This window comes from Colobus angolensis, unplaced genomic scaffold (assembly GCF_000951035.1).
Source record: "Colobus angolensis palliatus isolate OR3802 unplaced genomic scaffold, Cang.pa_1.0 Scaffold5, whole genome shotgun sequence".
NCBI lineage: Eukaryota > Metazoa > Chordata > Mammalia > Primates > Cercopithecidae > Colobus > Colobus angolensis.
The window spans coordinates 2,288,359-2,311,582 of NW_012118487.1; the positions used below are offsets into that span (position 1 = coordinate 2,288,359).

General features: G+C 41.9%; 1 protein-coding gene across 1 annotated transcript in view; it reads right to left on the reverse strand.

The window, feature by feature from the left end:
- SNX25 (sorting nexin 25) overlaps positions 1-23,224 on the reverse strand; it is a 150,659-nt gene that overhangs the window by 63,999 nt on the left and 63,436 nt on the right. The window contains exon 6 of the mRNA XM_011959534.1: positions 10,312-10,382. Coding sequence (XP_011814924.1) covers positions 10,312-10,382 — 71 coding nt within the window. The remainder of the gene's footprint in view (positions 1-10,311; positions 10,383-23,224) is intronic.

The window sequence follows — 23,224 nt, forward strand, 5'->3', positions numbered from 1 at the left end:
AAAAAAAAAAAAAGAAGTTAATATCACTAAGCTAAAGGAGAACACAAATCTCTGAATCCTTCATTTTTATTATGTAACATTAAGCACTTTGGCCATGTGAGGCGAGATTGCACCATTGCACTCTAACCTGGGTGACAGAGTGACACCCCGTCTCAAAAAAAAAAAAAAAAAAGAAGTTACTATAATAGTTCAAGAGGGTGACTGGTGGTAGAGGATGGTGGTGCACAGAAAGGGAACAGAGTTGAGCTATATGTAGGTGGTCCATCTGCATAATAATGGACTGGATAAAGTATACAAGGGAGAAGGAATCAACAAGGTGGACTCAGGTTTATGACTTGTGTGAATAGATGGTGTTATGGACTGAATGTGTTCCTCTAAAATTCATCTGCTGAAATGTTAACTTCCAATAAGACAGTATTAGGAGGTAGGGACTTTGAAACATTTAGATGAGATGATGAAGGTAGAAGCCCTGTGATGGTATTAGAGGCCTTATGCAAAGAGAAAGAGACTAGAATTCTCCTTCTTCCCCCCCCACCCTACCATATGAGGATATAGCAAGGAGGCCATCTGCAAACCAGCAAGAGGGCCCTTATCAGACACCAGATCTGCCAGGACCTTGATCTTGGACCTCCCAGCCTCTAGCCTGTAAGAAATAAACGTTGTTTAAGCCACCCAGTCAGTGGCATTATGTGGCAGCAGCCTGAACTAAGACAGATGATGATGCCATTCACTGAGGCAAGAAATTGCAGAAGGTGCCCAGCTCTGTGAGGCTTTACGTGGACATTTTCATTTGCGGCCACTTTTGAGACATCCAAACCAAACTGTTGAGATGGCGGAGATGAAGTAGAAAGGTGCAGGATCTCTACAGACAGAAATGTGGAGTCTTCAGCATTCAGATAAGGGAAAGGATTAGAGCAGGGCAGTGCTACCCAACATAACCCCTGCATGATGAAAATATTCATAACTCACTATCCAATACAGTAGCCACATGTGGTTACTGAGTACTTGAAATGTGGTTGATGTAACTGGGGAACTGAATTTGTACTTACTTTTAATTAATTTAAATTTAAATAGTAACATGTAGCCCATGGCAATTATATTAGGCAGCACAGGTATAAAATAATTAGGTATGAAAGAGTTAGGAGAAAGCCCTGAAGAACTCCAACATTTAAAAGCTGAATGGAGTAAAGAAAATAAGCAGAAAAACAAACCAACAAAGAACTAGAGTAAGACAGGGAGTGTTAGCCCAGGCAAGTGGAATTTCAAGAAGACTGAGTAGTCAATAATATCAGATGCTGCAGAAAGGTCAAAGAAGATGAACACTGAAAAAAGTTCATTGAAGTTAGCCAGTTAGATTCACTAAGCTCCCCAAATTCTATAACCAACAGGCAGCTGATGTCATCAGTGGGTAAATTTTAGGCCTCCGTCAAAACACGTTGGCCAGGTTTGAATGAAAAAATACGGGCAGGGAAAAGAAAATTTTAGGAGCAAACTAAAACTGCAGAGATGAATTGTTTCCAACTGTTTAGTACTTGTTAAGTTTTCTGTAAAAAGCTTTCTCTCTAATTACACCTAAAGTAATTCTGTTGCCCAGAGGACAAAGACCTGACTTTGCTGGTCTCAAAAAAAAATTTTTTTTTAGTTCTATGATTTCATTTATTTTCCCCAGAATTAACTGTATTAAAACTAAACTAGCTGAGGCACCAAAGATTTTTTAAATCATACTTAATTTCTTTACAAGACCGAAATTCCAAAAGAAAAAGGCCATCAAGAAAAAAATCAAATAAAAATTTCCACCTTGTTAAGGAGAGTAATGTTTCTCTCTCTAAGACAAACCAATCTACCGTGAACCTAAAACGTGCCGTTTTGGGTGGATTTTCTGGAGTGTGTTCAAGCCTCAAAAGCCTTATTTTGAACTGTCCTAAATATACAAAGTAAAGACCTCTACAGTTTGTCTTATGTCATCCTGAAAAAAGGCATTACAGAGTTAGCTGGTGCTGTGGTTTGAATGTTTGTGTCCCCTCCAAAATTCATGTTGAAACTCACACCCCACAGAATTATCCAGTGGGGCCTATAGGAGACGATGAGGCCAGGATGAAATGAAATTGGTGCCTTATAAAAGCGCTGAGAGAACTAGCTAGGCCGTTATGTCCCTCCATCATGTGAGGACACAGCAAGCATTTGTCCCCTCCAGGAGATGCAGTAAGAAGGAGCCATTTTGGAAGTGGAAAGCAGCCCTCACCAGCCACTGAATGCCACAGCCTTGATCCTGGATTCCCAAACTCCAGATAAGTAAGAAATAAATTTCTCTTCTTTACAACAAACAAATACCCAGTTTGTGGTATTTTGTTATAGCAGCAGGAATGGAGTGAGACAGTGGTTAATCCCTTAAGGTTTCAGAGGGTACACAATCAGGTAATTTCTCCCAATCTGTTATATGGCATTTTTTCTTTAAATCCTCAAAGTATTTTCACAATTGCATATCATCTCTTACATCACAATATCAATTACAATTCAAAAACACTTGCCAGGCCAGGTGTGGTGGCTCAGATTAATTACAGCACTTTGAGAGGCTGAGGTGGGCAGATCGATTGAGCCCACGAGTTTGAGACCAGCCTGAGCAATGTGGTGAAACCCCATCTCTACAGAAATACAAAAACTAGCTGGATGCTGTGGTGTGCACCTGTCATCCCAGCTACTCGGGAAGCGATCGCTTGAATCCGGGAGGTCAAGGCTGCAGTGAGCTGTGACTGCACCACTGCACTTCAGTGTGGGTGACAAAGCCACACCCTGTCTCAAATAAAAAGACTCACCAGAAACATCTTTATATGGAATAAAACCATATTTATATTGTGTGTGTATTAATATACACTACATTCACAAATAAAGTTCCCATCTCTAGGCTGAATACTAAACATTCCTAGGATCGTCCATCTGTTCATTCTTCTTTTAAACTTCCTCAGTTTCCCATTTATAACAAAGAATGCAGCAATAAGGAGAAAGAACATTGGAAACAAAATTACTTATGACTTACTTTTCTCTGGTTCTTTGTCTGATTTCCACTAGATCACACTACCTCCAAGATGCAAAGATCTCCAAAAACAACTCAACAATTATATTTTGGGGAGATTTTTTAATGCTAAAAATTTACCTTTCTTTAATGACTTTTATGGGGGGGGAAACACATTCTTACTGAAATAAATTAAAGGGAAGGTCAATCTGAGAAACAATGACATAGCTATTTTTAATGCAGCAATCTAGACGCATTCTATAAATTAGACTTCTATTTGCCAGCCATACATCAAAACTCCAAAAATCACAGAAATACAAGAATGACTTCCTGTAACATCCAGTAAGTTACTACATACTGAGTTAAAAGAAAAAGGACAAGGAGGAATGCTAAATTTGTTCTTATTTTTTCTTAAAAAAAAGTATCTGCACTTAAATTATAACTTAATTATTTAAAATTGAAAGCACCTACATATGAATTTTAATGGGGAGACAACAGATGGTATAATGAGTTAGCGGAAGTCACTTCAGATTGTTAATACATTGTCCTGCTCTAATAATGCAGCAGCATCAGCTTTACCGATACTTGACTTGGAAAGAGCAGAAACAGAAGACTATTAACTACTGTCTCTATAATGGTAACTTCCAGATATTTCTCTTCAGGGTTGTTCTCTCTCCACAGCATGAATCCCAGCTTAGAAATGCCAAATGAGGACTTTCCTATGCCCCTCTTGCCCCAAATCCAGGATGTCCAAGACCAAACCCTACGTTAGTAACCCCTGACTCTTTCAATATCTTCACTGAGAACCCTTTATGATTATCTAGAGCACTCAATCTAAAGATGAAAAAAATTGAGTCCTGGAGAAATAAAATGACTTGTGCAGATTCCATCAGGAAGCTAGCAGCACAAGTGAACTTGAACCAAGCCCCCAAATTCCTGTGCTAAGGCTTTTTCTTTTATACCCCAAACTTGATCTCATCAACCTGCAGGAACGGGACACATTGACTAGAAGGGATGACCTCGCTGAGCAAAGTGTTTTGAGCTGCATTTATGCGTGCTTGATGCTTACTCCTTTTGATCAAAGTGACTTAGACTAACTGACAGCTATTCCCTCTTCTGTAAAGTCAGCAGATCGCACTGGCACTATCATTGTCTTGGATCCTTGGTTCCATCTTCTGCGAGTCGCTAAGCATGCTGTTGTCCTTCCTGATCTTCCTTATCAATCCCTTCCTTTTCACGAGCATTATCCAGGTCCTAGATTTCAATACCTTATTCCTGCTTGGTGCATCAGCCTCCTAGTTGGAATACTCCAAAGATATTTTTTAAAGTCTTCATCATTTGTCTATTTTTTCATTCTGTTTACAAACAATTGTGTTTTACATTGTTTTTCTAACTCTGTTAGTGCTGTAATCCCTCATGGCACTATTTTGAAATGTTTTCATTACTATAAAATTATGAATATGGGCCAGGTGCGGTGGCTCACGTCTGTAATCCCAGCACTTTGAGAGGCCAAGATGGGTGGATCACGAGGTCAGAAGATCGAAACCATCCTGGCTAACACAACGAAACCCCGTCTCTACTAAAAATAAAAAAAAATTAGCCAGGCGTAGTGGCGGGCACCTGTAGTCCCAGCTACTGGGGAGGCTGAAGCAGGAGAATAGTGTGAACCCGGGAGGTGGAGCTTGCAATGAGCCGAGATCGTACCACTGCACTCCAGCCTGGGCTACAGAGTGAGACTCTGTCTCAAAAAATAAATAAAAATATAATGTAAATATTACATCAAAACATCTTAGCAACATACACTGGAAAGTGACCTGCTTTCTGTCTATAGATTTGCCTATTCTGGACATTTCATATAAATGAAATCATGCGATATGTGCCCTATTGCTTCTGGTTTCTTTCACTTGGCGTAAGGTTTTCAAAGTTTATTCCTTTTTCTTGTTGAATAATACTCCATTGTCCAGATACACCACATTTTGTTTATCCATTGTTGATAGTGACTTGGTTGTTTCTAATTTTTGTCTATTATAAATTATGCTACTATAAACATTCCAGTTTTTTGTGGAGATACAAATTCATTTCTCTGGGGTACACACCTAGAAGCAGAAATGCTAGGTCACACGGTAATTCCATGTTTAAAATTTTGAGGAACTGCCAAATTGTCTTCTATTTTCCATTTCCAACAGCAATGTGAAAGGTTTCCAATTTCTCCATATCCTCACCAACAGTTCTCATCTCTTTCATTTTAGCTACCCTAGAAGGTACGAAGTGATGTCTTGTGTTAGTTTCAACTGGGTTATCGCTCTTTTGATTACTGAGTTTTATAAGAGTTCTTTATATATTATAGATACAACCTCTTTATCAGATACATGATTTGCAAATATTTTTCCTCCATTCTGTGAGCTGTCTTTTCATTTTCTTGGTCATGTCCCTTGACAAACATAAGTTTTTCATTTATTTCTTATTTTTGAGATGGGCAAAGTGTTTTGGCTGTGTCACCCAGGCTGGAGTACAGTGGGATGATCACAGCTCATTGTAGCCTTGACCTCCTGGGCTCAAGCAATCCTCCCAGCTCAACCTCCCAAGCAAGTGGGCCTACAAGTGTGTACCACCATGCCTAGATAATTTTTTAAAATTTTTTTTGTAGAGACAAGGTCTTTCGGTGTTGCCCAGGCTGGCCTCAAAACTCCTGTCCATGTCCGGGCATGGTGGCTCACGCCTGTATTCCCAGCACTTTGGGAGGTGGAGGTAGGCGGATCACCTGAGGTCAGGAGTTCAAGACCAGCCTGGCCAACATGGTGAAACTCCACCTCCACTACAAATACAAAAAAATTAGCCGGGTATGGTGGTGGGTGCCTGTAATCCCAGCTACTTGGGAGGCTGAGGCAGGAGAATTGCTTGAACCTGGGAGGCGGAGATTGCAGTGAGCCGAGACTGCGTCGTTGTACTCCAGCCTGGGTGACAAGAGCGAAACTCTGTCTGAAACAAACAAACTCCTGTCCTCTAGTAGTCCTCCCTCCTTGGTCCCCGCAAAGTGCTGGGATTATAGAAGTCACTACACTCAGCCAACTTTTTCATTTTTAAAGGAGTCCAATTTACTTTTTTCCCCTCGTCACTGTGCTTCCCTTCTTTCTTACTAGACCCGCACCATTTGCCAGAGCACTGACTCCATGGAACCTGTCTTTTTCTGGACACGAAGGCATGTGGTGGCTGGAATTACCTATACAGTTCCAGCTAGTCTACTTTTTGCCAAAGCGTTTTTTCCTAACTTTGAACCTTATTATAGTCATAAAATAGACTAATGTAGAAAAAGCTAAATACTGATACCAGAATTAACCCAAAAGGAGAAAAGGCAGAAATTCTTAATGTGGTCAGAAAGTTTGCTAAAAAGAAATATTTCCAGCATTTTCACACACAAAAAAGGGAACTAAATGCTATACTTGAACTTGCCAGTTATAATGCAGTGGGTTGAATTGTGCTCCCAAAAAGATACGTTGAAGTCCTAACCCCCCCATACCTACTAAAGCGATCTTATTCAGAAATGGGGTCTTTGCCGATGTGATCAAGTTAAGATAAAGTCATGCTTAATCAGGGTGGGCCCCGATGACTAGTGCCCCTTTTAAGAAAACAGAGACGCAAAACCAGAGAAAAATACCATGTGACGACTGAGGCAGGGATTGGAGTGATGTATCTCCAGGCCGGGGAACACCAAGGATTGCCAGCAACATGGAAAGCTAACACACAGACACGGAAGACTCCCTCAGCGCGCTCAGAAGCAGCATGGCCCTGCCAAAGCCTTGGTTTTAGACTTCTGGCCTCCAAAACGGTGAGGGAATACATTTTTGTTGTTTGTGCCAGACAGTTTGTGGTACTTTGCCATGGCAGCTCTAGGAATTGAGACAGAAGAACCTTTTAAATATTGTATGATTCTACTTATATGAGGTACATAGACTTGTCAAATTCAGAGAGACAGAAAGTAGAATGGTGGTTGCCATGGGCTGAGGGGAGTGGGGAAGGTGGAGTTACTGTTTAACCGGTATGAAGTTTGAGTTTGGGAAGATGAAAAGTTCTGGAGATGGGTGGTAATGATGGCTACAGAACAGTATGAAAGTAATTAATGTCACAGAACTGTACACTTAACAATGGTCAATTTTGGTACGTATATTTCGCCACAATTAACCCTCTTCTCCCCAAAAGAAAAACGTTTTTTCTAAGGAATGTGAGCTCCTTTAAATGACCAGGGCCAGAAAGGCATTTAGAATGTAACAGAGTTCATGTCACACTTCCCCATGAGCTAAATAATTACTTCTTGAAGCCACTTCTATTCAGGCTCTAGACTAACGCCAAGCAGTCATAAAATGTCATACACATTACAGTTTAACTACGTACAGCCAAGCACTAACCAACGTTATTTCTGTAAACCCATGAGAATTCCTGACAACATTTGTAATTGCCCCCTTTCCTGATTTGTGTTTTCTCTTTAAAAACGTGAGCCTCTCTTTTGTTCTACGCAGCACTCAAGGCAACCTGGCACTGTGTCCCTCTCTGTAGTCCTCAACTTCTGCACTTGAATACATTCTCTCTAAACTAGATTCTGACCTTTTTGATCATTTGAGGCAGAGAGAAACTAATACTTACAATAAACCAAACACTTCAGTTATAATTAAAATTCAACCAGAATATACCATATTAAGACTAAATTCTTGCCAGTTGCTTTGTCCTTATATATGAACATGCACACACATTCTCATGCTAAAATTTTGTATTAAGCACAAAACAAGGAAGAGTTTAAGTAGTTTAACTGTGCAAAAAGCAGGAAGATTAAAGTCACTGCAGCATTATACTATGCGGACACAGAGGCTGGAGGTGACAATCACTGCTAACCAGTAACCTCAGAGAAGCAATGAAACCAGTATTCAGTGTTTTCTGTCCCAGGCAAAATGGCTCCAAGGCCCCAAGAGTGCTTAGTTTGTCTTTTCCTCCGTGCTTAAATCACAGAAGGAAGCCAGGATACCCAGAAGAGTTGCAAGGACAGCTTTAACGGAAAACACAGACACGAAAGAATCAAGCATCACTGAGAATGTCTATAACATAACTGTTATGGGCTGAATCGTGTCCTTCCCGCACTCCCAAAATAAATTCAGATGCTGAAGTACTAACGTCAAGTACCTTAGGGTGTGCCCTTATTTGGAGACAGAGTCTGCCGAGTCAATCAAGTTAAAATGCAGTCATTAGGTGGGCCCAAAGCAATATGACTGGCATCCTTGTAAGAACAGAAAATGTAGACATGAAGGAAAGACAGGTACAAAAGAAGGACAATGTGAAGACACAGGGAGAAGATGGCCATCTGCAGACAGGGAGAGGCCTGGAGCAGGTCCTTCCTCACCGCTCTCAGAAGGAACTACCTTGCTGACACCTTGGTCTTGGGATTCCAGCCTCCAAAAGTGTGAGAAAATTAATTTCTGTTGTTTAAACCACCCAGCTTGCACTTTTTAATGGCAGCCCTAGCAAACTAATGGAATAACAAAATAAGAAAGGTATTTTGCTGACTGAACTCAAAGAGGGGCACTAAAAAAGATTGCAGTGGCAAGAAAGCATGCCTCTGCAGTGTTCTCTTTCAAACAATTACCCATTTGTCTGGAAGTGAAGCATCTTCTCTGCAAGAACAGTGATAAAAAGGAGAGGAACAGAGGCCACGCTCTTGTAGGAATTCATCAGATCAAGTCTCCTTAGCTCAAAAGCCCATTTAAAGGCGTCCTCATTCAGCGTAAAATCCCAAGTGCCGGCAGTACCAATCAGGCCCTTGTGACTGGGTTCCCTGCCGCCTCTCTGAGCTCGTGGTTGGCTTCTCTCCCTTTCTTCATCCCCATCAGTTTCCATAAACCCTTCAAGTTTCTGCATCAGGATTTGGCACCTGCCCTTCTCCAGATACTCCAAGGCTTCCAGATCACTGCCCACCATCTGAGTGAGGTCTTCCCCAACTCACTCACTGAATGCAGAATTAGCCTCCCCTGCAGCAGAACCAGCGCTCCCTGCCAGGGCTCCCCGCATCCCAACTTTGTTTTTCTCCAAGGAACATGTGACCATCTGAAATCACCACATATTTTCTGTTGATTGTCTAACTTCCTCCCAGCCTAGTTTGGGGAATCAGAATGTAGAGGTTTGGTTTTGTTTACTGCTGTATCATTACCACTCAGGAGGTGCTCAGTAAACACTGCTGAATGGACATATTTGCACAGGCTTCCTTACAGGCTGAGCTGAGGAATCAGTGCCTCTTCATCGTCTATACCTATATTTGCTTTCTACTTGCTCCTACCTTCTGTCAGGCTCAGGGAGTGAGTCCAGGTCCAAGTCCCCAGCCCAAGCTTCCTCTGCTTCTGTGTGCTGATGAGAAACCTGAAAGCATGCTTTAATGTCTTTGGCCCAGCTCTTCCCTGTTCTTTTAGCACTCTGCCTCCTCTCCTTGGCAGAGACTTGAGCAGGCCTGGAGGTTTTTGTGGAATGTCTATCCTTCCAGGTGAAAGCAGTGTTTGCTGCCTCTCAGCTGCAAAGCAAGACCTGCTCTGCACTCTAGATTTTACACATTCTCTACCTTTGTACATGCAAGGGGGAATATTCTAGCATTGGGCAAACTACCAGGGAGTTGAGAGCCATCCTCACACCTTAATCATTCTTCGGTATCCTGCCTGGGAAAGAATCTTACTTCACTGGAAAAGAAACAAACAGGAAGAAAAAGATAGAGATAGATATATATATGCCACCCTCCCCGCCCCCCAACAAAACTACAACACAAGAGTGGACAGAAAAAGCTATTAGCAATCCAACGCTTAAATAAAGGAAAAAGATTTTATAATTCCTTTAAAAAATGCTTAAAAAAGGAAAATAAAGGAAAAGATTAAGTAAATTATGAAACCTCAACTTATTGGAGTCATTTAAATGTCCATCAAGATTATGTTTCAAGATAGAAATATTAAATTTCAACATGTGAAAAAGAATTATGTAATCATGTTTAATTTAAAAACAACAGAAACATTATATACTAAATGATTCTAACCTTCTAAAAATTATGACTGCAGCTGACTAAAGTTTATATGGGAATACAGAAATACAAACAAAGGTTTTTGTTAGGATGAAATTATAATTACTTCTCTAATACTGTAATAGTATTGTTCTAATAAACTGAAATATTTGAATGTAAGCCAGAAAAGCTCCTATTTGCCAAAGACCTGACAGGAGGGAGAAGCCCGGGGATCAGGCTGCCCTTTCAGATGCAGAACTGAAGAAAACAAACCGGCTCTTACCTTTGTGCCTCTTCAGTTGGGGAAAACTGCTGATTGTAGTCGCTTGGATTATTTCCACTACAATTTGATACCTGATTTTTAAAAAAAGAAAAGGAAAAAAGATTTAAGAGGAAGAAAATACTATTTTGAGAAATAACTTTCGACTGTCTTTATACTAAACAAACATCACACGGGAGCTGAATCCTGCCCATGGTTCATTAAAACAATCGACGGGGACTGAGCATCTGCAATAGGCCGGGCCCCACGCCACGTGCTAGTCACTTCTGAGGCCCTCATGTAATCACCACGAGCCTCCTCACCCCACTCTGTTCCCTATACCAGAAGTATAACTGCCTGTAGAAACTCTGAGGTTATGCTCAGCCTCCCTCTCCTCCATACGCCTAGGTGAGCAGAGCCAGCTGATTCCACTTCTTAAATTTGCGCTGTCCAATAAGGTGATCACGAGCTACACGTGGCTATCCAATTAAACTAACAAACGTTTAGTTCCTCAATCACACTAGCCACATTTCAAATGATCCGCAGTACCTGTGACTTGTGGACCACGCTGGGCGGTGCAAGTAGAACATTTTCTTCACGGCAGAAAGTTCCACTGGATGATGCCGTCTTCAATCGTTCTCAAAGCTGTCCTCTCCCGGGCAGCCCCACTGCCCCACCTGAACGCACTGCCTCATTGCTTCTCATTTAGAAGATGGTCCCCACCCAACAGAATCAAAATATCTACACCAGGACTTGCATCAATATTTTTAAAGCTCCCCTGGCAATTCTAAGGCACACGGAGAGCTGAGAAGCATGAGATTAGAGCACCAGCTATAAATATGTGTGCCTGAGAAGACCTCCAAGTCAGGAAACATAAAAAAAATTCTACATTTGGGCCGGGCGCGGTGGCTCAAGCCTGTAATCCCAGCACTTTGGGAGGCCGAGACGGGCGGATCACGAGGTCAGGAGATCGAGACCATCCTGGCTAACACGGTGAAACCCCGTCTCTACTAAAAATACAAAAAAACTAGCCGGGCGAGGTGGCGGGCGCCTGTGGTCCCAGCTACTCGGGAGGCTGAGACAGGAGAATGGCGTAAACCCGGGAGGCGGAGCTTGCAGTGAGCTGAGATCCGGCCACTGCACTCCAGCCCGGGCGACAGAGCCAGACTCCGTCTCAAAAAAAAAAAAAAAAAAAAAAATTCTACATTTTAAGTGCTGAGTACAACCCTGGAGTTGTAGCTATTTTAAGCATAAACTCAATGCTTTTACAAACCCAAATTCTTAAGTGCCCTTTAATGATGATTAAGTATTGCCCTAATCAAACTGGCTTATCCTGAGTGTTTCCTAGCCCTTAATTATACGAATTAATTTCATCTGCTGGTAATAAAATTATTTAACATTAATTCTTACTTTGAACACAAGCCGTGCAGTGTTCTAAGATTCAATGTTATATATGGCTGGCTTTTAGAGCACACAATTACATACATTCTTTTGCTTTCAACTAAAACCCAGAGGAGAGACAAATTTATCTTAGTCATAGCTACTCGTGGACTCCTCACAAATTTGCATCTTATTTTTTCATCAGGGTAATATAAACATCAGTGCTTGACTCTCATGACCTCAGAGCAGGTTGTCAGGATCAGTGTTGGCATGCCAGCCAGAGATGGTGGCAGATGCTGCCAGCTGCCTGCCCAATGTCCAGTCTCCCTTCTTTCCTTGCTAAGTGACACACCTAGCTAAAAAGGCTAGCTTTCTCCCCAGCAGTCAGAGATGGCCAGGTGATATCATTCTAGCCTTGGAGATAGGCAAAAGTCACTGGGTAGGGATTCCAGGAAAGTGGGCTAAAAGCAGCCTCCACAGAAAAGCCCTTTCCAACTTTAGTCCTCACCCTTCCCTCATTTTTCTGTGTAAAACAAGGATGCGATTGGCTAAAGGCACAGCAGTACCTTACAATCATGAGGGTAAAAGCCACAGGCTAGGCCGGGCACAGTGGCTCACACTTGTAATCCCAATGTTTTAGGAGGCTGAGGCAGAAGGATTGCTTGAGGCCAGGAGTTCAAGAGCCTAGGCAGTATAGTGAGATCTCATCTCTACAAAAAATTAAAAAGTTGGCTGGGAGTGGTGATGCATGCCGGCAGTCCTAGCTACTCTGGAGGATGAGGCAGAAGGATCAACTGGACCCAGGAGTTCAAAGTCTCAGTGAGCTATGATTGTGCCACGGCACTGCAGCCTGGATGACAGAGCCAGACCCTGTTTCTTCAAAAAACAAAACAAACCCCAAAACAGAAAAAGGCCAGGTGTAGTGGCTCATGCCGATAATCCTAATACTCAGGGAGGCTGAGGTGGGAGGATTGCTTGAGCCCAGGAGTTTGAGACCAGCCTGGGACACAAAGGGAGACCTTGTTTCTACTAAAAATAAAAAAAAAATGAGCTGGGCGTGGTGGCGCGCACTGTGGTACCAGCTACTCGGGAGCCTGAAGCAGGAGGATCACTTGAGCCTGGGCGGTTGAGGGTGCAGTGAGCTATGATCGCGTTACTGCACTCCAGCCAGGGCAACAGAGCAAGACCCTGTGTCTTTGTCTCAAAAACACAAAAACTACAAGCTAAGGATGATGCAATAAGAAGACAGGAGGAGTTCAGGGTTCCAACGACATAATGAACCATCAAAACAGCCCCCAACTACCAATCCCAGGACATGTGGCGACACGGGGAAAATAAACACCTGCCTCATTTAAGTTGCTGCATGTCAAGTTGTTTTGTGGCCAAATGCCACTCCAACTGACAGAGAGCTTTCTGAGGAAGACTTAACGTGCTTCCACACAGCAATTCCAATTTCAAGAATTTATCATAAGGTAACAGTTTAACAAAAGAAGAAAACAAAAATAAAACCCAAGGCCCAAACTATCATATACATGTTTGTTGCAGCAAGTTCTACAAAGAAACTCATGAAAATACTCATGGTCAATAATGAGTATGGCCAATAATGCTTTCATTAAACAAACACTTCTTAATCTTTTCTTATGTTCTAGACAGACAGAAATGAACACCACCAATATGGTCCTTGCTTTCAGGACATATCAGATTAAACAGAAAGCATCCAGCCAGTAATACTTATAATAATAAAGACTACATGAAAATAGATGTTTATGACAGATTAATTTTTAAAATGCAAAATGGCACATACATTTATGATTGCAGATATGTATCTTTGTGTACATATGAGCCAGAAGTACAAGACAAAATAGAGATGAAATGAAGGGCAGTTGTGTTAAAATGGTAGACTTATGAGTCATTTTTAACTTTTTCTAAGCTGTTTATCTACCTATGTACCTAAGCCTATTCAAGCTGAACTAACCTTCTTTCTTCCATAGTAAGGTTTCCTTATCTCTCCATTTCTCTACTAGTACCATCATCCTTCTCAAAATCATCTTAGGTATCTACACTACCTATAAACACCAGTTTCAAAGCCCTGTGGATGGTCCTTTGAATGCCTTTAAATAAGCTCCTTGCCTACTCTACCTTCAGCTACTACCATTTCAGGTTGCCTTCTTTCCTGAGTGGGTCACTGCAATGGCTAAATGGTCTGTCTCCCTGACTTCAGTCCTCTCTCCCATCCAAACCATCCTGAGCACCTGTCAACACTCACCTCATCTCCTACGGAACCACTCACCTCATCTCTCCCTTGTTCAATACCCCTTGCACCTCCCCAAATGAATAACCCCACATTCCTGCCTGCATTCCCTTCACAACTTGGCACTGGCTCTATTATCCAACAACTTCATTTTTTTTCTCCCTATGAATGTGAACCTAATTAAGCCAGGCTGGTTTCTATATTGCCCTCTCAAAACTACAGTCTCATGCTTTGTCTCCTGCTGGAAGGCAGCCTTCCTACTTGTCCACCTACCTAGATCTTACATATATTACTTCTTCCCTCAAGTCTTCCCCATCCCTATAATGCACACCAATATCTGTCTTCTCTGAAATCCTGAATTACTTCTGCTCTATAGTAGTATCTATTTACTCCTTCATATTGCTGTTTTAAAGAGTCACACTTCCACGAAGAATGCTGTGAACAAAGAAAATGGTGTGCCCAGTCAGTTCAAGGCCTAACACACCTCCAAACAATGTTGACACACTTTTGAGCCTAAGAATGTAGGCTGAAAACGACAAAACCATAGTTTTGTGTATAATAAAGATATACTACTTTTTTCTCCCCAACTAGATCAAGAGCCTCTTAAACACAGGAGTTCTGTCTTATATTCTCCTATAGTACATAGCTTGGCACTAAACATATGGTAGGCACTCAATAGATATTAATGAGCTAAATTAACAAGAGTCAACATTTCTAACACTTAACAGGTACAAATAATATTCTGAACAATTTATTCTTTTGATATTCTTAGTGATTCATGCTTTGGAACAAATGAGTCATCAAGGGTACCAAAGAAAATACACACCATCTGAATAAAGAGTTAAAGATTTGTTTTAACGAAACCACAAAATTATAATGTAATACCAGCTAACATTCATAGATTGCACTGGGTACCTGTTTCGATATTTTAAGTTACATTATCTCACTTAACCCTCATAATAAGGTGCTATAGTTACATCCACATTACAGAGAAGGAAGTTAGAATTCTATGAGATCTATACAAGGTCCCATTGTTTTTCAGTCCTAGAGACGGAATGACAATCCAGGGCTGCCTGGCTTCTAAAGCTCATGCTCCTAACCATTTTCCTGCTACTCTAAAATTCAATATAGGTTAATACTTATCTTCTCTACGGTTATTCTAAGTACATAAGTATGGCCAGTGCCAGATCATCTTTCCAGCTTTACTGCCTTCTATATCCCTCCTGCATACTGTTTCTGCCAAACCAGACCAAATGTGATACCATGAACACACTCCAGGTCTTTCCTGACTCCCTTCTCATTAACATTTCTCCTTCTTTTTTTTTTTTTTTTTTTTTTTTTTTTTTTTTTGAGGCAGAGTCTCGCTCTGTCGCCCGAACTGGAGTGCAGTGGCCGGATCTCAGCTCACTGCAAGCTCCGCCTCCTGGGTTTACGCCATTCTCCTGCCTCAGCCTCCTGAGTAGCTGGGACTACAGGCGCCCGCCACCTCGCCCGGCTAGTTTTTGTATTTTTAGTAGAGAGGGGGTTTCACCGTGATAGCCAGGATGGTCTCGATCTCCTGACCTCGTGATCCACCCGTCTCGGCCTCCCAAAGTGCTGGGATTACAGGCTTGAGCCACCGCGCCCGGCCTCTCCTTCTTCTTAACAGTACTCCTGTTTCTTCCTGCACACCATCACTTCCCCTTATCTGCTGAAATCCTATTAACTCTTACTCAACACTCCATTCATGGCCATTCCTCTCTGAAGCTTTCTTAAGATTTCTCTGCTGTAGAATAAAATATTTGCTCCTACCCACTTCCTTGGTGCTTTACACTCCACTTCCAGTCTTAGGATCTTGCTTCCTACTTAGCTACTTATAGTCACATGGGTCTCTTGTGCTGGATTGCAAACACTTGACGGCAGGGGGTGGAATCCAAGGAGTGTAACCAGTTCATCTTAGTACTCACCAGACCTTCTGCACACAGCACTTTGCACATAGTGGGTATCTGAAGATGATTATTGAATTTGTTTAATTCACTGTTACTGGATATCAAGAGGAAATGATTGACTTTTTCATTCTTGTTTTTTCCTCAACAAAACTATATAATATATACATCCAAACATATCCAAATGCTGGCTATCCTTGAGGACACGGGCTTCCAGAGTTACCTGGAACTCACTTGGCTTTCTTTCTCCAGAGGAGGATACGACTTTGCAAGTGCTGAGTTCGGTTCAAGAATCAGGAGGGTTGATGTTTGTATACTTTCCCTCGATCAAAAGTGCACAGATTGTTGGTATATATTTTGCAAAATAATGCAAAGTCAAGTATTAGGGAGGAGGGGCGTAACAAGAATTCAGCTGTTTTCCAACTCTGGCAAGATCCTACCTACAGTATCCTTTGTCCCAGTGATAAAGAAAAGCCACACAAAGATAACTGCCATCTGCTCCCCAGAGCGGCCACCTCATCTCTCTTTGGTATTTTACAACTGGCTAAATAAAAAGAGCAAGTTTGTGTTTCTGAACGCTTCCCAACAATCTCAAACTCACTGAAATGCTGCACAGCAATTCAAAGTGATCACCTTAGATATTCACAGATTCGAGGCCGGGCAGGGTGGCTCATGCCTGTAATCCCAGCACTTTGGGAGGCCGAGGTGGGTAGATTACTTGAGGTCAGGAGTTCAAGATCAGCCTGGCCAACATGGTGAAACTCTGTTTTTACTAAAATACAAAAAAAAAAAAAATTAGCCGGGCATGGTAGCTGGCGCCTGCAGTCCCAGCTACTTGGGAGGCTGAGGCAGGAGAATCACTTGAACCTGGGAGGTGGAGGTTGCGGTGAGCTGAGATTGCGCCACTGCACTCCAGCCTGTCCGGACATGCACGTGCTATAATTTCATGGGAGAGTCAAAGGCTGGCCAAACCTTAGTCTCAGGTATGCAATGTGATAAATGGTTTAAAACAATGTTTTATAAAAATTAGCAAGATTATGGAGTAGAATACCATACATATTACAAGTGCTTATGAAAAACCAAAGAATTTTTATTTTTATTTATATTTAGAGATGGAGTCTCGCTCTGTTGCCCAAACTGGAGTGCAGTGGTGCAATCTCGACTCACTGCAACTTCCACCTCCCAGGTTCAAACAATTCTTGTGTCTCAGCCTCTGGAGTGCTGGATTTACAGGTGTGCGTGACCATGCCTGGCTAATTTTTGTATTTTTTGTAGAGATAGGGTTTCACCATGTTGTCCAGGCTGGTCTTGAACTCCTGGCCTCAAGTGATCTACCCGCCTTGGCCTCCCAAAGTGCTGGGATTTCAGGCGTGAACCACCACACCCGGCCTAAAGAATTTTATAATAATGTTTTCAGAGTTGCCACGGGCTAGGAATGTTTTTGTTAGCGGGACTTCAGTTAAAGAATGTGTGAATAAATAAAGCCATGATGCTTTTAGTCAGTTAAGCTGAAGTTTTTTCCTATCCATGGCACTATGAAAAGGGACTGCTGGATAACTGAGAAAGTGTATCAGAGTAGTGAAGAATGTGAACGCTCACACTGGATGGCCTGTGTTCAAATCCTGTTTCTAACACACACTGTGTCATCCTGGGAAGATGATTTAAGCTTTCTAAACTAAAGCACTGTCATTTCTAAAAAACGGTAATAATAGTAAGTTTTCCTCAAAGGGTTGTTATACACATTAAATTAGATAATACCCTTAAAAATCTTAAAACACAGCCTGCCCTGCGGTGAGAGTTCAATCAATGTTCATTTTTATTCTTCCTTAACACAGTTACTGAGTCTTTAGATATGTACTATCTGGGGAAATGGTATGTGTGTATGTTTGTTAAATATGTATAAATTTGAAGCAGCCTTACTCTTTCCTGATTACAGAAGCATTTTAGCCCAATCAACCTGAGACCACCAGGATCACTCTAGTCCAGCAAACTCAGGTCAGTTGACCGCCACAAAGAGCAAGAGACAGTGTAGCAGTGGAACCTGTGGGGCGTCTCTCCAAACGAGGGAAAACATAACATCACTATGGGATTCTAGGGAACAGTGGAGTGAAGGTGAAGTTTAAATGAAGCAGCATTTTGATAGGCTCAAGGCAGGGCTGTGTAAAGGGGTCAATGCTGGGTGGATCCAGGGTCTCATTTCTGAAAGCTGTGAGATAGATATACTGAGTCCAGAAACCCCGTAACTGCAGCTCTGCAACTGGGTCGCAAATCGAAGCTGCTTCTTTGTGTCAAGCTGACTTATGACTTAGATCATCCAGGCAAAAGTGGAATCTGTCATGCTTACTGATATAATTCCAAACAGGAACTGGCAGTTTAAGATTTTTGAAAACAAAGTTTCTCAGTGAATACGAAAGCACAAAGAAGGGGATCATTATGACATTTTACTGCCATGGCAGGTACTTAGGGGAAATATTGTTTCCTGTTTTCTTTGTAGGTGGCTTTAGTGTCTGTTACACCAGTCCGATAAATGGCTGGGCAGATGTTACTCTCTCAGTCTGCACCAGTTTTTACTTCCTCTAAAGTAGCATATGTTCATTGAAGAAAATGAGAAAATATACAAAGCACAACATTCAAAGTTAACCACTATTAACATTTGGACTATCTTTATAATCTTTTTGTATGTAAACATAATTTTTTTGTTTTATAAAACTAGGTTTATGCTATGCATATTGCCTTAGAGCCTTTTTTATTTACTAATTTATAATTAATATTTTCCACCACAATTAAATATTCTAATGCTACACCATGACCGATATATGGTATTCCATTGTATAGATACACCAAAAATCTTTTTAACCAAACCCTTTTTGTTAGGCATTTTGGTTATTATAAGCTTTTCTCTATTTAAAAAAAATTGCAGCCTGGCGTGGTGGCTCACATCTGTAATTCCAACACTTTGGGAGGCCAAGGTTGGTGGATAGTTTGAGGCCAGAAGTTTGAGACCCAGCCTGGGCAACACAATGATACCTCATCTCCACAGAAAATGCAAAAATTATCCCGGCACAGTGGCCTCCCTCCCTTACCCAGGATCCCATAGATAATAAACAACAGCCATATTCAAGACCAGCCTGGCCAATATGGTGAAATCCTGTCTCTACCAAAATACAAAAATTAGCCTGGCATCGTGGGGCATGCCTGTAGTCCCAGCTACTCGGGAGGCTGAGGCAGAAAAATCATTTGAACCTGGGAGGTGGAGGCTGCAGTGAGCTGAGATCGCACCACTGCATTCCAGCCTGGGTGACAGAGCAAGACTCTGTGTCCAAAAAAAAAGACCGCCAGTGTATAACCTCTGTCATCTTTTTTCCTTGCCTTCATCCTGCTTGCTGGAATTAGGATACGGTGGGTGAAATTCTAGAATCCACCCTGGACCATGAAAACTCTGGATGGCAGAGCAGTGAGCTGGAAGGAGACTGGGTCCTTGAGAAGGAAGGAGTCCCCATACCACAAGTCCTGGGCTGCCTGCTTTACTATTCAGCCTTAACAAAGAAGGAAACCCTGCCATTGGCAACAATGTGGGTGAACCTGGAGGACACTGTGCTAAAAAAAAAATAAGCCAAATACTGCATCGTCTCACATACATGTAGAATCTGAAACAGTCCAACTTCTAAAAGCAGAGAGTAGAATACAGGGGCTGAAGGTGGTAGGGAGACTGGAAGATGCTGGGTTAAAGGGTACAAAGGTGAGTAACTCCTGGAGAGCTAACACACAGCATGGTGACTACACTTGGTAATACCGTATGATATACTTGAAATCTGCTAAGAGTTGATCCTAGGTGTTCTCACCACACACACAAAAAGGTAACCATGTGAGGTAATTGATATGTTAATTAGCTTGATTGCAGTAATTACTCCACAATGTGTACATACATGAAATATCAGCCAGGCATGGTGGCTCACCCCTGTAATCCCAGCACTTTGGGAGGCTGAGGCAGGAGGGAGGATCCCTTGAGCCCAGAAGGTCAAGGCTGCAGTGAGCTGTGATTGCACCACTGCACTCCAGCCTGGGTAACAGAGCGAGAACCTGTCTCTAAATAAATAAATGACGCTATACACCTTAAATATACAGAATTTTTATTGGTCACGTGTACCTCAATCAATCTGGGGAAAAAGATGCTATACTATGGATGCCATCATTATTTGGGAGGTTTTTGGTAACCTTCAGCTGAATTGGATCCTAACTAATTTAAGTACCTCCAATCTATTCATGGGTTGAAGCCAGTGGCTCTCAACCAGGAGCAGCTTTTCCCCCTAAGATACTTGGTAATGTCTGGAAGCATTTTTGTTTGTTGCAACTATAGGGGTACAGCAGAATACTGCTGGCATTCAGTGGGAAGGGGCAAGGCACACTGCTAAAAATTCTACAATAAACAGAACAACCTCCCACAAGAAAGAATTATCTAGCCCCAAATGTCAATTTTACCAAGGTTGAGAAACCTTAGGTTAAAAATGTCTCTTTAGGAAGGTCAGTGAGAAAACACTCTTTGTTCATTGCAATAAACGTGGTAAAAAAAAATGAGGTGTCCATTTCAGTCAATATTCTCCTCAACAGAGTTTCCATGTATCTCAAATAGTACCACCAGTTTTCAAATAATTAGAGTGCAATGAATTATACAACAGGATGTCTAGTCAAGACTTCAGACGGGAAGCAGGTGGAAGAATACTCCATTTACAAGAGAATCTCAATACTAGCTGCATGTTACAATCACCCGGGGCGCTTTTAAAAAATCCTGATGCCTGGATTCCCCTCCAGACCAATTAGATAAAACTTCCTAGGGCTGAAGCCGAGGCACCTACTTGTGGAAAAGCAAACCATTTTCATTAGCACACAGTTTACAACGCACTGCAGGATTACACAACGCAGGCAGAACCGGATGCTTTCCTGGGCCACAAGCCACCCGCGCCTTTACAAAAGGTTCTAAAAGGACAGACCTTTAATTTCTACTGTAATGTTTGCTTTGACCCCACTTTATCTTCAAAACAAGGGAACACTCAGTCTTTTCTCTAGTATGACGGCAATTGTGAGTTTCACTAATAGATGCACCTTCATTTTGAGCTCTGGTTTGCCTTCCTTGACTGTGGCATCCCTCACCACCCGCACCAACCGTGGGAAACCTATCCAGCTGCCCTTTAATATCCTGAACCAGGATGGCATTCACATTTTTGGCTCTTGTGCTGTTAGCAGAGTCGGTCACTGCTCCTACCAGAAAACAATGGAAAATTCAAAATATCCCACAAGTATAACCACCACATCTTCACTTCAACATCCTGCATCCAGAAAAGAAGAAAAAGAAAAGCTACAAAAGCTAGCGGGATATACAAGTTACTTTTTTAAAAGGTCTCAGTGGTTCTAACATACAGTCAAGGTTAAAACCACTAATTTAGTATATTTGAAAGATGCATTTCTAGTTCTACTGTGAAAGCACTTCATGCTGATTCAGAAAATAACCAAACTATTCCAGGACTACAAATATCACCTTCAAGGTTTTTTGTGTTTGTTTTTAGTGCATTCTGCCCTAACAGAGTTGAAGGACTTTACTTCCTTTAGAAAATATGCATCTCTCACATATGTAAAAAATAAAAGTGGAGAGGTACATCAACTGCTTAGTCTAAATAAAACACATTACCTGCCTTAGGCAGCCTATCCCAAAATTGTACTGAGAGCAATCTGAAGATAGTAACACAAAACACCAATAAAGTCAGAGAGCAGAGTACTGTAATTGTACCAGAAAAACAACAGAATAGCTCAGTCTATGAATTAAGAAAACAGCTCCAGTCGGGCACGGTGGCTCATACCTGTAATTACAGCACTTTGGGAGACTGAGGCGGGCAGATCACTTGAAGCCAGGAGTTCAAGACCAGCCTGGCCAATATGGCAAAAACTAGTCAGGTGTGGTGGCGTGTGCCTGTAGTCCCAGCTACTTGGGAGGCTGAGGTGGGAGGATCGCTTAAACCCATGAGGCAGAGGTTGCAGTGAGCTGAGATCCCTTGTAAAAGGATCCAACCTAATTAAATCTGAGAATGGATTCCTTTTGCCTCTAACAGACTAGTCACCTGACAAGCTCGATTATCTAATCCAAGTACCTCCAAGTGCCCTTCCCACTGACTCTGCAAACTCTGCTGGAAATGCAAAGCCTAGTAATAAGGTGGAAGACAGAGGAACATACAACACACAGAATGGGAATAGTGCACAAAAGGAACGCACCTTCCTGGTGCCTGTGTCCCGTCACTCCTTGGCGGCGGTGAGTACACCATGGCAGGAGGCCATACTAGAAAGAGGTTAGGAACTGCAACATTTTATTTCACTCTCACTTATCAACAGTCACTGACAATGTCACTGAAGATGCTCAACGGTCACTCAAAAGGCATCCTTTAAATGTCGGGCGATCCAGCTTGCCCATGGACTGGTGAAAGGATGAACCAAATGTGCTATATTCACACCATGGAGTATTATTCAGCCAAAAAAAGGAATGGAGCATTGATATGCTATACAATGCAAATGAACCTTGAAAACACGATGAGTGAAAGCAACCAGACACAAAAGGCCGCATACTACATGATTCCATTTATATGAAATGTCCAGACTAGGCGAATCCATAGAGACAGAAAGCAGACTGGTGGTTGCCAAGGGCTGCAGGGAGGGAAGGAATGGGGAGTGACTGCTAGTGGGCACAGGGTTTCTTTTTAGGGTGATGAAAATATTCTGAAATTACATAGTAGTGACAGTCACAGAGTCTTTGAATACACTAAAACCACTGAATTGTACACTTAAAGGTGGTGAATTATATGGTATGTGAATCATATCTCATTTTTTTAAAGGCATTCTTCAGTTTAGCACTTCTACTGCCTCTTAAGTCCCTCAGTGCTCAAGACCAAAGGGCCTGCTTCTCAGGGCACCTAGGGTGCTATCCCTTTAATCTTGCCCTATTTATGATGTCAAGAGGAAGTGATCTTTGAGAAAGAGTTAAGGGCTCACACTATTTTTGTTTCATCAAGTATCAGAAGGGAAAGGAAAAACATAAAATCAGAACTTCAGTGTAATCTTTGGTCAATCAAGGCAATCCATGATGTTCCTACTGCAACAGAAGTAAGCTGTTCAATCATCCTGGAGCAGTGTACACCATAGTTTTACTGTTTTTTATTGTAGAGATGGGGTTTTGCCATGTTCCCTGGGCTGGTCTTGAACTGCCAGGCTCAAGCAATCTGCCCTCCTCAGCCTCCCAAAGTGCTAGGAATTTTTTTTTTTTTTGAGCTACTTCTTTATCTACCAGATGATGAACTGTATATAGTATTTAAATAGTTCTGAATCTTTGGCTGGTACATTT